The sequence below is a fragment of the Salmo salar genome, chromosome ssa21, assembly GCF_905237065.1.
Source record: "Salmo salar chromosome ssa21, Ssal_v3.1, whole genome shotgun sequence".
Taxonomy (NCBI): Eukaryota; Metazoa; Chordata; class Actinopteri; order Salmoniformes; family Salmonidae; genus Salmo; species Salmo salar.
Genome location: NC_059462.1, coordinates 17428054 through 17443901, shown reverse-complemented (window position 1 = coordinate 17443901; position 15848 = coordinate 17428054). Strand labels below are relative to the sequence as shown.

The 15848-nt window shown below is 43.4% G+C and overlaps 1 protein-coding gene across 14 annotated transcripts in view; it reads right to left on the bottom strand.

The window, feature by feature from the left end:
• Nucleotides 1–15848, bottom strand: part of stxbp5l (syntaxin binding protein 5L) — a 233983-nt gene that overhangs the window by 18534 nt on the left and 199601 nt on the right. For 4 of the 14 annotated variants that reach the window (XM_045704492.1, XM_045704494.1, XM_014164005.2 and 1 more), the window contains one exon: nt 4563–4745. The exons of 2 other annotated variants lie outside the window; for them this stretch is intronic. In XM_045704492.1, coding sequence (XP_045560448.1) covers nt 4563–4745 — 183 coding nt within the window. Of the gene's footprint in view, nt 1–4562; nt 4746–7732; nt 7787–10986; nt 11092–15848 lie in introns of all 14 variants that reach the window. 8 more of the 14 variants (XM_014163997.2, XM_014164001.2, XM_045704488.1 and 5 more) reach the window with 3 other exon arrangements.

Sequence of the window (15848 nt, the reverse complement as noted above, 5' to 3'; positions counted from 1 at the left end):
TATAGTCTCCATGGTGAGAGGAAAAGATATTTAAACATAGTTAGTGAACCGCCCAGGGCATATATAGCACTAAAACTACTTTAACACCTCCTAGTCTCCCATGTGCTTTGACATTTTGAGGAAACCATTTTAAGATCCACCTGTTGAGCTGTTGGCTAGTTTTGATACGGTTACACAGTTTGAGTTCAAATGAGGTGATCTATCCTTCTACAAATTATTTATATTTTTCCGGTGTGTCACCGTAACCTCTCACTACCTTCCTGTGTGAAAAGCTTTGAGAGAATAAGTATTAGGCCTATTTGCACGGTCAATGACTCCTCATTGTTATCTAGGCGAATCCCAATTTGGCACTCTGGCGACTTCAACACGTTGACAACGCTGATCTAGGCTAACTAAAGGCTTTCACACATCCTGCTGTCATTTCATTCCATTATGAACAGAAGTCAAGGTTCTGAGTTACAGCGAAATTGAACAAACTACATTTTGGCACTAATATTCTGTTCTAAATGGGCTTTTATTACCACTCTGACTCAGGAGCTCTGGGAATACATGTAAACTAGGCATTTATAGCATGTCAGTATCAATCTGATCAGTAACAAAGGCGACCGTGGCCTTCATTAAAACATGGGGCGTATGCTAATGTGGAACACAGCAGACTACAGCCTGCCTCCCAGCTCTATGGGTTCTACCTTAATGGAGGATTTGTTCAGGAAATGGAAATACAATCACACTGTTTTTGAGAAAGTGTGCATGCTGGTGTGTGTGTGTGTGTGTGTGTGTGTGTGTGTGTGTGTGTTTCGAAATCTTCTAGAATAGAGATTCTTATGTTGCCATTAACATGGATACATTTCAATTTCTATCCCTGATAATCACCCACTGTCTTTGCAATTCGGGAGCAGCTGCTACTTTTGACAAGTTAAAATGTTTTGTTTTCCGGACAGCCTCGGCTAATCAAACACAACTCAGAGTGAGGACTGAACACCCTGCGGTGGCCCGGGGCTGGTCCAGGGTCCAGGGTCCTCTTGGAACACAACTCTCTCAGTCTGCCTTCCGTCCGTCCCTCCCTACCTGCCTGACCATCTGTCTGATCTGACGCTCCAGCTGGGCGATAGAGCCCTCTGACGCCGGCGCAGGTCGGCTAACTGTGACGTTTTGGAAGCAGTCCCCATTCTCTCTGTACCGTGGAGAGATTAGCTGGAAGGACCGCTGGTGTCTGTCTGCTAATCCATCCGGATCGGGATGAACCAGAGTGGAGGACCAGCCAGGCCACGGTAGTGCTAGTGTGACCTGGATAGGAAGAGCTTTGGCCAGGCTTACAGTACTCAGATAACCCCTCGGTCTGTGCACTGACAGGACAGCACACAACAGCAGATCAATACCAGGGCAAACGTTTGGCATCCTGAGAATGACTCAGAAAGGTCAGAGAGTGGATTACGCTAACTCACTGATAGAAAAGTACAAGGATTGTGTAACACATCTATAAGTAATGTTTGACATTCTAAGCAGCGCATTTGTCACAGTATACATATATTAACCTTTAGATGTTGACATAACCACTCATAATAATGTATAGTTTTAGTATGCAGCTCTTGAAATAATATCTGGATATTCAGGTCCATAGTGGTAATCTGGGATATTCAGATCCATAGTGGTAATCTGGGATATTCAGATCCTTTGTGGTAATCTGGGATGTTCAGATCCATAGTGGTAATCTGGATATTCAGATCCATAGTGGTAATCTGGGATGTTCAGATCCATAGTGGTAATCTGGGATGTTCAGATCCATAGTGGTAATCTGGGATGTTCAGATCCATAGTGGTAATCTGGATATTCAGATCCATAGTGGTAATCTGGATATTCAGATCCATAGTGGTAATCTGGATATTCAGATCCATAGTGGTAATCTGGATATTCAGATCCATAGTGGTAATCTGGATATTCAGATCCATAGTGGTAATCTGGATATTCAGATCCATAGTGGTAATCTGGATATTCAGATCCATAGTGGTAATCTGGATATTCAGATCCATAGTGGTAATCTGGATATTCAGATCCATAGTGGTAATCTGGATACTCAGATCCATAGTGGTAATCTGGATACTCAGATCCATAGTGGTAATCTGGATATTCAGATCCATAGTGGTAATCTGGATACTCAGATCCATAGTGGTAATCTGGATACTCAGATCCATAGTGGTAATCTGGATACTCAGATCCATAGTGGTAATCTGGATATTCAGATCCATAGTGGTAATCTGGATATTCAGATCCATAGTGGTAATCTGGATGTTCAGATCCATAGTGGAAGGGTATTGCATAAAAGCTGCACAGCACTTTTAACAATATTACCTGAGTTTAGCTGCCACTGTGACTATACAATCTAGTAAATGTCCCTCTATCCTCAGTAAGGAGGAGGACTGTGTTCATAAACCATGCAACGTTACGTTAGACGACTTGTCTCTGTGTTAAGAGCCTATTATCGCCTATGTGAATGCATATTGAACTTGCATTCAGTTAAGGTGCACACAGCCCCACCTCCTGAATATACCCAGTAGAACATTTCCTTTGTGGATGTTCCATTCTACTCAGGACTAACAGGCCTGGGCAGCTGACCTCGACACTCAACACATTTTACCGTCATTTTGTCCATTTTGAGAAAATGAGCGCACCCCGACTGAGACTGGTGCTATTACTGGGCCAGGAGCTGAGTGACAGTACGCTGCTGTAAGACAAGGGCTGCGTCCCAAATGGCAACCTATTCCCCATATAGTGCACTACTTTTGACCAGAGGCCTACGGGCCTGAGTCAAAAGTAGTGCACTAGGTAGGGAATAGGATGCTAGTTGAGGCACAACCAGGGGGGCGAGGTCATGTAGCTGGCTGTGAAAGGGAAAGGGGATGCCTAGTCAGTTGTTCAACTGAATGTATTCCACTGAAATGTGTCTTCCACATTTAACACAACCCCTCTGAATCAGAGAGGTGCGGGGGGCTGCCTTAATCGACATCCACGGTGACCGGGGAACAGTGGGTTAACTGACTTGCTCACGGGCAGAACGACATATTTTTACCTTGTCAACTCGGGGATTTGATCCAGCAACCTTTCAGTTACTGGCCCAACACTCCTACCCACCAGACTATAGAGACGTAAGTGTGGAAAACAATGAATGGATGTCCATCGTTTGATGTTGTCTCGAGCTGTCTCTATAGCGTTCTGACTGTGACTAAAGAAAAATGACTGACAGGGGGGTATGATTGCACGTAATGGCATGTTGATCCCCATCCTGACAGCAGCCATTTTCTCTCACAGCGTTTCGCAGGGGCGAGGTAAACATTTTGGCTCGACAAGAAACAGAGAAAAGTAGATGTGAGTAACCGCTTGACTGTGTCAGATGAGAGGATGTCCTCTGTTTGATATTATTTGTGACAGGACGCCTCAAGACACATTCGAGCACAACAATGAAACATACCTACGCTGTGTAACACGGGAAAAACATATGAGGATAACCTTCCTATTGAGGTAGTAACCAGAGATCCCAAAAGCAATGGTTGGGAAAACACTGGACAAACAACCAACAGGACTCAGATACATTTAGCCAAGTAGCAACATCCGGGATAGTATTGCAGTCAGATAAGCACCTAGAGGGAGTTAGACAGATGTGTATATATAAATACACATCTGGCTATATATATATACACATATATATTCATACACGTATATATTTATACACATATACACATATATATTTATACACACACATATATACACATAAATATTTATACACACACATATATATATATATATATACACACACACACACACACATACATACATACACAGTACAGTATGGAACGGAAACACCTACTGGCGCCACACATACAGCACATAGATACACACACACAAACACGCCACACACACCCACACTGTCACCATTGATTCACTAACACAGGGACAGTATGGGTGGTACAAAGTGAGGGTGTGGGCTGTAGTGTTGTGGTGTAGTCACATTGTGGTGGAAAGTGAAGGGCTGTGAATGACAAGTGAGGTCACAGCGGAAGGGCCACTGGAGGATGTGCGCGCAAATGTGTGTGAAAATCCCCAACAATTTGTCTTCAGCAAAACCTTTTGGTGAACTTTGACTTGATAGCCGTTCTCTTACAGTTTTACATGTGACAAAACATGTTTTGACGTGGTCAACTGTAATCATCTACCCTATCAATATAACACTCATCACAGAAAATGCTGAAGAGAAAAGTCCCACAGTATCCACCCTGCTGTCACTATATGGTGACTAACCAGGAGGGACATAACACTGTAACATTCAATGTCAGTTATACTTCAGTTATACTTCAGTAATACAGCATTCTCCATTTTTTCTTCAGGATAGAAAAGTCAGAGAGAAGGCACAATCAAAATGAATGAGAAAACACCAGATATCCCACCAACCACAACCCAACCAATCAACCTCTCACCCCCTACCTGTTGATGACTGGTAGACATGCACTTAGGAGGGGAGGATGAGGAGGTTAGGAAGAGGGTTTAAGGGGAAGGGGACAAGCACACACCTTCTGTGTGGGAGGAAACAGGCAAAGAGATCTCCATGCAAGCGGCGGACTGGGCCTTGCGGAAGGGCGGTCGGCCAGGCCCTCTCCGGGTGAGCCGCGGGCCCTCGGGAACCCCTGTGATGCGAGGCTTCCCCACGGAGCAGGGCTGGGAGGTGGGACTAGTGCAATGTCCATTGACATGATCTGCAACAACGGCAAAGCATTAGCAAACAACTTAAGGAAAACAAAGCAGAGAGAGAGAGAGGGAAAAAAGTCTATGGTAAGGAGAAAATGACAGAGATAATGAATTAGAGTTAGAACGAGAGATATAGTTAGAGAGATAGAGAGTTAGAGAGATGAAGAGAGATATAATTAGATTTAGATGGAGATAGAGAGTTAGAAAGATAATTACAGAGAGATAGAGTTAGTGAGAGGAAGAGAGTGGAAAAGCAGTCAAAATATATGGAGAAGCTTTTTAGTCAATCCATGCCAAGAAAATAAAAAAGATACAAAATAATATTGATTAAAATAAATAAATAGATTCACAGGTGATGGTTAAGTACATTCGGTCGGATCAGGCATTTTACAGGATCAGAGTCTTTCATCATCCCTTTGTTTTTGTCCTCAAGTGGCATTGAGAGTTTCACACTCAGTACCAAACTTTATTTTACTTTTGAGAGATGCCAACGAAACTCAGGTAATACATTTTTGACCAGTAAGGTCCTCACCAGACTAGCATCAGGAGTGGTGCAGGACTTCAAACATTTAAGAAATCAGAGACCTTCGGGTAGATTCCAGAGTGTATCAATACTTGAATACAATTGGTTGATACTGTAGGTATACAGTGTAGGTATCCAGTGCAGGTCCATGAAACAGCATACTGGACTGTCTGATGCCTCTGAGACAAGGTGGGTACATGCATGGCGCCTGCTCGGAATTGTGTATATTCATATTGATACGTGTGTGTGCCCACACTTGCTTGTGTGTGTGTGTGTGTGTGTGTGTGCGCATGCACGTGTGTGTGCGTAGATGCGCGTGTGTGTGCCTGCTCTCTCCAATCGTATTTTCGAGCCAAAGACCTTATGTTAATGAGACTCATTTTTGTTTTTTGATTCTATGGGCTTGGCTCCTATTTCGCAGCTCGTCAGCCTGTGGCTTCGTCAGCCGAATAGAGAAAGCTCTGCGCCACCAAGAGACTACCAATTAAGCAGCTGATGACGTCTGTGCCAGATGCAGGCCACTCTGCCGCTTTCATGTCTTCCCTGTCAAGTAAACAAAACTTTGGCATTTTATTGACTGACAGCTCCCTGTGAGGTAGCACTACACCAGTGCTCCATTTCAGAGCAGAAATCAGTGTGTGTGACAGGGAGACTTGTTGGGAGCAATCCTTGTTGAGTGAGAACTGCATTCAGAAAGTTGGCATTAGCCTGGGTGCCAGTCTGCTTCTGCTCTCTTGCCAACTCCTAGAAATTGTCATGCAAAAACATGTTCGTTTTGACAATGGAGTAGGCAAACGCACAAACAGATCTGGGACCAGGCTAAGTTGGCCCCGTGTTAACTGCTGAATATGCCAGACAGGAATCTCTAGTGGGTTGTCTGTTTAGCTATGGTGATTTGAAGGAACACACACTCCTAACACCAAATCCCTTGTTAGGCCCATTGATGCAAATCTGGTTCACTTTCTAAGTGAGGATGAAAGACTCTGTGGTGCCACCCAGTCCGCGTGCGCCTCCAGTCCAGTTTCACAGCAGGCTGTAGCAGGGCAATAGCGGGCTTGGAAACTGGGGAGAACTCTAGTGCACCAGCCAATGAATGTGCTACATGACTACGCCATTGTGTGTCTGGCTAGCACTTATCATCATGGTTGGGTCTGCCAATCAGTGGTTTGTCCTGGCACAGTCTAAAGGAAACTGGTCCACATCAGAAGAAATGGCACTCTACCCACCCCACCTACACACACTCACTCTCTTTCTAACACACACAGATACATACAGTACACACACACACACACACACACACACACACACACACACACACACACACACACACACACACACACACACGCAGGTTCAAGTAATTTAATCACATGAAACAGTCCCACTTTGTAGCAGCTGTATCCTTGACTAATGACAGACAGCTGCTCATATTATATTTGAACTAATTACATAGGTGCATTACTATGTTAATAGCCTAAACAGTGTACTGATCATGGTTGAAATATATTTTTTTCCCACTGCATTAATGTACAATTTAATTTTGACTGCTTGGAATACTGCTTGAACCTTTTGATTCGCTTCCAAATGTTCAAATTTTTAAATGAGGTAGGCATGTTTTTGCTACAGCTATCATCCTTTTCAGTTTTTTTTTCTTCATTTTAAATGTTTGCTTGTTTACCAAACACTGTCTCACTCTAAAACTACAGCTACACATTTCAAACCTGTTGAAGGAAATAGTTATCATGTCACAGACGTCATACTGTAGATATTGGCACATTAGTGTACTGTATATGAATTGAAGAGGCATATAAGTAGAAGGATATAGTAGGACAGGACAGAGCGGAAGCATGAGTGAGAGAACCTGTGACTGCAAGGAGGTGCAGGAGCTCAAGAGATGTACTGAGAAAGAGCGTTTCGTTAAAGTCTACAGGAAATGCAGAATGGTCCAGTCACGATGGAGCAAGTCCCGTTTGAGAGACGGAAATGATCCAATCACGATGGAGCAAGGCTGTTTAGAGTTAGAGAATGGTCCAATCACAGTATAGAGCAAGGCTGTTTGGAGATAGAAAATGATCCAATTACGATGGAGCGAGGCTGTATAGAGACAGAGAAGGGTCCAATCTCAATAGAGCGAGAGTACATTTAGAAATGCATCTCCCAAAACGATATGGGCATGAACCACCTTTGGAAACACTTGCAAAATGTACGATAAACAAAAAGCTTACGACGGGTAAAAACAAAACATAGAAAGTCAAAGGAGAAGGACAGAACAGGCCAACAGTCTCATCATGAGCTGGTCGAGTAGAAGAAGTGAGTGATAAGAAAATACTGCTGGTTGCGTGAAGAAGAAACTACTTGAAGTGAACAACGTAAACAAAACAAATTTAAATTCATATCTGCGAATAACAGGACAAAAGAGGAAGTAAATTAATCAAATGAAAAGAGGGTAAAACTGCTGGCTTTCGCCTACCGTACCAAGATCAGTCTTAAGATCTGTTGGCAGACTTAACTTTCTGCCGGGTCCCTTTACTGTAACAAAAGACATAGGAAAGAAAGGAGCAGTTAATGTTTCCAAACCAAAACCAAAACCAAAATGGAAGCAAAAGTAAAAGCCAAACGATGCAGAAAACAAAAGATCAAACAAAACAAAAACGAAACAACATAATTCAAAACGTGCAAAAGTGTGCAGTTGTCGCACATGGCAGGCAGATGCAGAGGCCATTCCCATCATGCTCCATGGTTTTCCCTGGCCAGTGCTCCCAGTCAGAGAGTGTAGACCCGGGAACAGTGAAACAAGTTCTAGAAACAGGAACCGTGAAACCCGTTTTCGGGCAAGACTCCTTCCCAGTGTGTCTTCCAAGTCTTCCATTCTCTGGCCACTCAAATGCAACTGATTTAAGTATATGTATGTTCTGATTGTTTGTTTAATGTATTTCTGTATGTTAGAGTTGTCAGAGTTCGCTAAGGCCTGGGGGGTTTGGCATAAGAAACAGAAATAAACGGGGAACTCAAATAAACACAAAACAGATTGGAAAGAAACAAAGAAGTTCAACATTTTGCAAGCATTTTGCAGTATATACAGAACTGCAAAGGTACATGTTGAGAGAGATGGTCATTCATTTTCCTCAGTCGATTCAGAGGACATACCATGAGGTCACTGGTTTTGGTTGGTTAGATAATTATTCTGGTGTATGGGAAATGTGGGATGTTGTAAGGATGACAAATCAAGAAACCACACTCATTGTCCTCTAACCAATCTTTGTAAAGTAATGTTTGGGGCAAGCTAGCAGATATTGGAAAGTGCAGTTGTTTGATTGCACCATCTGTAAGTGGAATCCAGAACATTTTAGCTTTGAAATTGAACAAACTCTTCTGGACCCTAAAAGAACACTCTGTTTTACAGATGATAATTCAAGAGGCCAAAAGACTGAATTCCACCATCTTTCATTGACTTTGAGTAGGGGGAAAGTGGTATGCTGAGAAAGAATTGAAGTTGGAGTCATTTTATGATAAATTGCCCTGTTGGGAACAAAGAAATTGAAAGGGATTTTGATGTAAATTAAATGTTCTCCTTGTGCGGTGCTTGTGACGAAATTGCTGTGGTATAGTACCGTGGCATCATTTAATTCCGAAATCAATAAAGTGTGCGCGTGTGTGTGTGGCCAGATGTTGCGGCCATGATGCGTAGCAGCAGAACTGTGTAGAAACAGAGGAATATAATGATGGAATGACAGTGCTCTACCAATAGCACTGGTATTCACTATTCACAGGTGGAATTCTACAAGCCATTTAACAGCTCATTTGCACCATTTTAGGACTCTTGTGGGAATATCCCTGTTGGATAAAAGGATGTTTGAACTGAATAAAAGTGGGACTGTGCATTGTGCCAGCGATGCCTTTTAACAAATGATAGTATTTACATATTTGGGGACATAATTATGCTACATATCAACCTGTTGCCCTTTCCAGTTTGTCTTTATCAGTTATGGAAAAATAGAAAAGTATATTGTCTTGTTTATATGCCCTGATAACATCCAAATGCCATTTTATGGTAAATATTTATGAAGTATTAATTGCTAGTGACATGGAGCCTATTGCAACCATCAATGGCCACCAGATTATCGTCAATTGATCTCTTGTTAAACCATCAATGCCACCAGATTATCGTCAATTGATCTCTTGTTAAACCATCAATGCCACCAGATTATCATCAATTGATCTCTTGTTAAACCATCAATGGCCCCCAGATTATCATCAATTGATCTCTTGTTAAACCATCAATGGCCACCAGATTATCGTCAATTGATCTCTTGTTAAACCATCAATGCCACCAGATTATCGTCAATTGATCTCTTGTTAAACCATCAATGGCCACCAGATTATCGTCAATTGATCTCTTGTTAAACCATCAATGCCACCAGATTATCGTCAATTGATCTCTTGTTAAACCATCAATAGCCACCAGATTATCGTCAGTTGATCTCTTGTTAAACCATCAATGGCCAACAGATTATCGTCAGTTGATCTCTCGTTAAGCCATCAATACGGGTTAAATTCACCAGCAGAGCTGATCTCAATTGCAACCATTATTGGGCACCTCTACCACTCCCTAAAAGCTGATGTCGGTGTTACCTCAGTCCTGCTTGCTACCAAAGTGTCTAAAGATACAGTATGTTCACCCTCTGATGGGTATTATCAACGGAACAATTTTGTCCTACTTTTTGAGCAGATTAAGGGCAATTTATCGATTTGACAATCATACCGTACAACTGAAATAAAGTATTTTCTCACTTACCACGACATATCTACTGTGGCAATTTACCCGTGTGAATGGAAAACTAATGTTGGTGTAGCCTACTCTTAATACTTTATATGATTCCAATTTATGTTATCCGTTAAATACAACTGTCTGTAAAATAAAATTGTCTGGTAAGGTCATTTCTTATCAAAATCGGAGGTAAACTATTCCTGGTCTGTCCATATTTGAAATGTGTAATTAAAAGTTTATCAGCCTGTCGGTTTCCGATGCTCCTGATAGGGCGATATTTCATTGGGGGCGGGAATAGAGAACCTAGACACAGCTGTCTGGTATCATCATGGAGTCCATGCAGTTAGACACATCACAGAGTATTAGATGTTGTTATTATGTTAAAGAGGAGGTTGTGGGTGAGAAAAACCAAATAGACAAAGTTAGTGTTACAAATGAATGAGAGTCAGAGTGCCCCCCAACAGGAAGGGCAAAGATGCATGGCCTTCCTCACAAGAACATGATGACAACAACAACAACAACATGGATGAATCACAGAGGAGCTGAAGAATTAGGGAGGAGTGTCTGACCTTGACTGACTCCTCCCGCTTTTCTCCCCAGTCTTCCTCAGTAGCACGGCTGATGAAGGATGCAAGGCCACAAGACCAGACCAGACCCAGCACAAAACACACATCGCCCCTACAGCTGGGGCTGAGACAATGCAACAACGCCTATAAGCTGTAAATCTTCAGCTCACAGATGCATGAATCACAATGTTGAAAGTTGGAACAGACAAGCATAGGAACGCACTCCATATGCTACCATGCAACACCCCACACCCACAAACCCACCCACAAACCATCCTCCCTCCACCCACTCACCCACCCACCCACCCACGCACACTCCCCCACCCACGCACACTCCCCCCAGCGATGGGACGTGAGAGGGACAGGTTTCCCTGGGTTGTGGTCCATCCTCTTACCATTGTCCAGTAAGTAAAAGACTGGACTGCAGTGGCTGGCTCTCAGACTGGCCACAGGCTCAGGCATGGAGCGAGGGTCATAGTGAAGGGAGCTTGGGTAGGGAACTGGAATAGGAGATGCAACAGAACACACACTTTTCAGGAGGGAGAAAACAAAACAACATGGGTGAATTGGGATAAAGACAAGCAGGTACATAATATCAGTTGATTCTGAAGATACCAATACAAGCGTGTACGATAAGGTCAAGGTAAGACTACCATGCAAACACAACCACAACAACAAAAACAGTGACTAATACTGCTACTACAATGACTACTATGTCTACAACTACTATCACGACTCACCATCACAAATCACTGCAACTCAATGAAATGTTGTCAATTGATGATACAGGTAAAGTAACACCTGTCGTTAACATTTATGCTAGGACTTTCCCCACAGCCGGTTGTCCAGTCCAGTCCACACTCCGGTCAAAACAACCCAGCACCCTTCCAACAGAATTCAGGATGAGAGAGTGTTCTTGAGGTATTGATTCCAGACTTGGCTAACAACATGTGCTTCCTTACTGTACTGTATAATTTGCTCTCTAGCACCTCTCAAACTCGATTTCAAATTCTCGTTAGATTCCTTGTGACATAACACAGACTAAATGAGGTATCAAACTTGGTGTGCTGGTGTGTGGTGAACAGTAAGTACGTTTAATCCCAGCCACTCTGCTCATTACAGGAGATAAGAGCTGCCACATCCAGCCCAGGCAGGTGGCTTCATCTCCCCGCTCTCCTTTAAGCTCCCGTTTAAACAGCCAGCCTGCAAGCTCAGGGACAGCTCCATCACCTCTCTTCTCCTGGAGCCTCGCTTTGCCTCTAAATGTATCCTGCTTGGTCAGAGCCACTCTCTGGCATTTCCACTTATTTTGCCCAACCTCACAACTCGCGTCTCGCCCCAGACTACAGGGCCTAGACTACCATCAGCCACAGCAGCCGCCATCATGAGCAGAAACCCAGACGCAACAAGAGACAGTAACAAAGTAAACAAACAACAACGGAAAGGAGGATATGGCTTCAAAGACGAACAGGGGCCAATTACGGGGCCTAACGGGGGGAAAAAGGAGGATGTTTCCCGGTGTGGAGAGGTGAGACAGAAGTAGGAAGGAGGGAGTGAGAGAGAGGAGAGGTGAGACGGGTGATGGTGGATAGTTAATAGGCTGCCTGCCGAGTCTGGGTTTGGCCAGTGGTGGTCACAGCAGGACTGGGGTGTCAGGGCAGGGGGACAGCCAGAGCCAGCCAGGCTCAGGTCACTAATCGCCTCAGAGCTGCTTGGGAGAATAATGACGACAGAAACTCACCATGAGCCCTCTGTCTCAGGATGGAGACTCTGCCTTTCATCTGTCCATCTCTTCCTTCCTACCTCTGATATCCCCTATGTTTCCCACCGCTTTTTCTCCATCCATACCTGTGGCATTCTTTACACACGTCTTCATCATTCCTTTTCTCTGCACCTTTGTAAATACCACACAGTCACACATCACATCCTCTCCATCTCTCTTCCAACTCGCTCTCCACCTGTCTCGCTTTTCTCATCTCTGCAATCAATAAAAGGGATGGGACCAGATAATAGATAGGCTACCCTGACATATTCCACATAGCTATGCACATTGGTATTCATTCCTTCTAACGGCATACCACCAACACTGTATCCTCAGGAGACTTGTGTATACATGGCAGGGTCAGCCAGGTCTAAGATCCTATAGACCCAAGAGAAACTGCAGTCAGGGCGAGAGAGAGAGAGAGAGAGAGAGAGAGAGAGATGGAAAGATAGAGAAAGAGAGAGAGGGAGAGGGATCGTGAGAAGGAGCGGGGGGAGAGAGAGAAAGAGAGAGAAAGATGGAAAGAGAGAGCGCGAGAGAGAGAGAGAGAGAGAGAAAGAGAGTGAGGGAGAGAGAGAAAGAGAGTGAGAGAGAGAGGGAGGGAGAGTGAAAGAGAGCCTTGTGCAAGGCCTTACATTTACTGGTCCTACTTCCTCCGAAATAGAAGCCATGTTCATTCATAATGCAGACACTTATGGCAAATTGATTTCCAAAAGCATACGTCTCCAAACAGGGATTTTTTTATTTTTTTTTATGGACTCATTAAATATTCACAACAACATGCTCCGGAGTTTAGATTCGCCTCTGGAAATAAGTGTGTAAATAACGGGCAGAAAAGATGACGTCAGGAAAAACAAATGAGGCCTCATCAATCCCTGTCAGGGGAAAAGTCTGTCGGAAAAGTTTTTCTTCAGAATGGCTGTGCTTTCACAAACATCCCTCACTCCCCCCCCACACACACACCACCTCCCATCATTCTCTTTTTCCCCCGAATTCTTTCCATTTCCCAAACGCCATACACATACAAAGCATTTCAAGTTATTCACGCTCCACTGACAGGTTTAAGAGTTCAAGTGCATTCTTGCTTCCTGCAAAATAAGACTGGTTAAATAGCTGTCTGCTTGAGTACATGCCAATTGACACTTTTTCCTCCGTCCCTTGTCGCCGCGTCAGCACTAAGTGACCCGCGCAGACAGACTAATGTGTGGCGCTCCTAAGAGGAGCACATCAAACACAGTGACATCACCGTAACAGACATAACGGGTCATTGTTGACACCATAAATCAGCCCCCTTCCATACATTCCGTTCTAGATTTAATGTCTGGGGTCTGGTGAGAACATTATTTTTAGGTTATGATAGCTCTGTGATGATTCAAATACGAAGCAAATACTTACACAGAAGAAGAACATTCGTCTAAACTTAAGTTGCTGAGAATCTGCTATCTTAGGCTATGTAAAAAAAAAAAAAAGTAATTAACGCAAACACACTCAGACGCATGTAGGTACACACACTCCCAGTGATATAAAGATGGCCTTACATCAAGTTTAAAGCCAGGCTGTATAGAAACCAAAGCCTAGAGAACACAGCAGGTCTAACAGCATGGCTGGCATTGTATTCCCATCACACACACATATTAGTCTAACAGCAGAACTACTCTCTCTCTCTCCCCTCACTCTCTCTCTCTCTTCATCTACATATCTCGCTCTCTGTCTCCACCTCCTCTCTCTCTAACCAGCAGCTGCAGGCAACCGCTCGGTGTTTGCTATCCTCCTTTTTCAGTGTGATAAATACAAATATTAAACATTTAGCCCCAACTCCTTCTCAATGCTCATTCTCAGGCACAGCTTGTTTGGTCTGAGCAGAGAGAGGAGAAAGGGAGGGGAGAGATAGAGAGGAGGAGAAGGGCAGTGGGAAAAATGTAACTCTGTCACACACACACACACACACACACACACACACACACACACACACACACACACACACACACACACACATCAGCATGAAAGCCAATTCTCTGATCTAAGAACAGTCTGGTGCATCTGGCCTCGAGCAAACTCCCTCACTGGCCGACCTACTCGCTCTAACACATCCATCTAGCAAACCTGCAGGCCACTGCTCTCTCTAATTGTATATCTCGCTCTCTAATTATATATATATATATATACACACACACGGAGTATACAAAAGCTCTTTCCATGATATAGACTGACCAGGTGATAGCCATGATCCCTTATTGATGTCACTTGTTAAATCCTCTTCAATCAGTGCACATGAAGGAGAGGAGACAGGTTAAAGGAGGATTTTTAAGCCTTGAGACAATTAAGACATGGATTGTGTATGTGTGCCATTCAGAGGGTGAATGAGCAAGACAAAAAATGTAAGTGATTTTGAACGGGGTATGATAGTAGGTGCCAGGCGCACCGGTTTGTGTCAAGAACTGCAATGCTGATGAGTTTTTCACGCGCAACAGTTTCCTTTGTGTATCAAGAATGGCCCACCACCCAAAGGACATCCAGCCAACTGGACACAACTGTGGGTATTTGGCATTGTATTAGGATCCCCATTAGCTGTTGCGAAAGCAGCAGCTACTCTTCCTGGGGTCCTCACAAAACATAAAACATGACACAAAACAGAACATTAATCAACAAGAACAGAACAAACTCATTTTCCCCCAACATCGAACTCCCCTTAACTTCAGACACTCTCTAGTGCTTGGAGGGTTAAATCACTTCGAGCTCAACATTTAAATGGCCTGGAAAATAATGGTACGTTTTGCCTTTCTAGCCAGCTGACCACCGATTTTCATTGCAGTTTATGCAAGTTAAGTTAGGTTTTGAGAGTTTTCAATAAAGTAATATATAAAGTAATATATATATATATACACACATACACACACACACAGTCGTGGCCAAAAGTTTTGAGAATGACACAAATATTAATTTCCACAAAGTTTGCTGCTTCAGTGTCTTTAGATATTTTTGTCAGATGTTACTATGGAATACTGAAGTATAATTACAAGCATTTCATAAGTGTCAAAGGCTTTTACTGACAATTACATGAAGTTGATGCAAAGAGTCAATATTTGCAGTGTTGACCCTTCTTTTTCAAGACCTCTGCAATCCGCCCTGGCATGCTGTCAATTAACTTCTGGGCCACATCCTGACTGATGGCAGCCCATTCTTGCATAATCAATGCTTGGAGTTTGTCAGAATTTGTGGGTTTTTGTTTGTCCACCCGCCTCTTTTGAGGGTTGACCACAAGTTCTCAATGGGATTAAGGTCTGGGGAGTTTCCTGGCCATGGACCCAAAATATCGATGTTTTGTTCCCCGAGCCACTTAGTTATCACTTTTGCCTTATGGCAAGGTGCTCCATCATGCTGGAAAAGGCATTGTTCGTCACCAAACTGTTCCTGGATGATTGGGAGAAGTTGCTCTCGGAGGATGTGTTGGTACCATTCCTTATTCATGGCTGTGTTCTTAGGCAGAATTGTGAG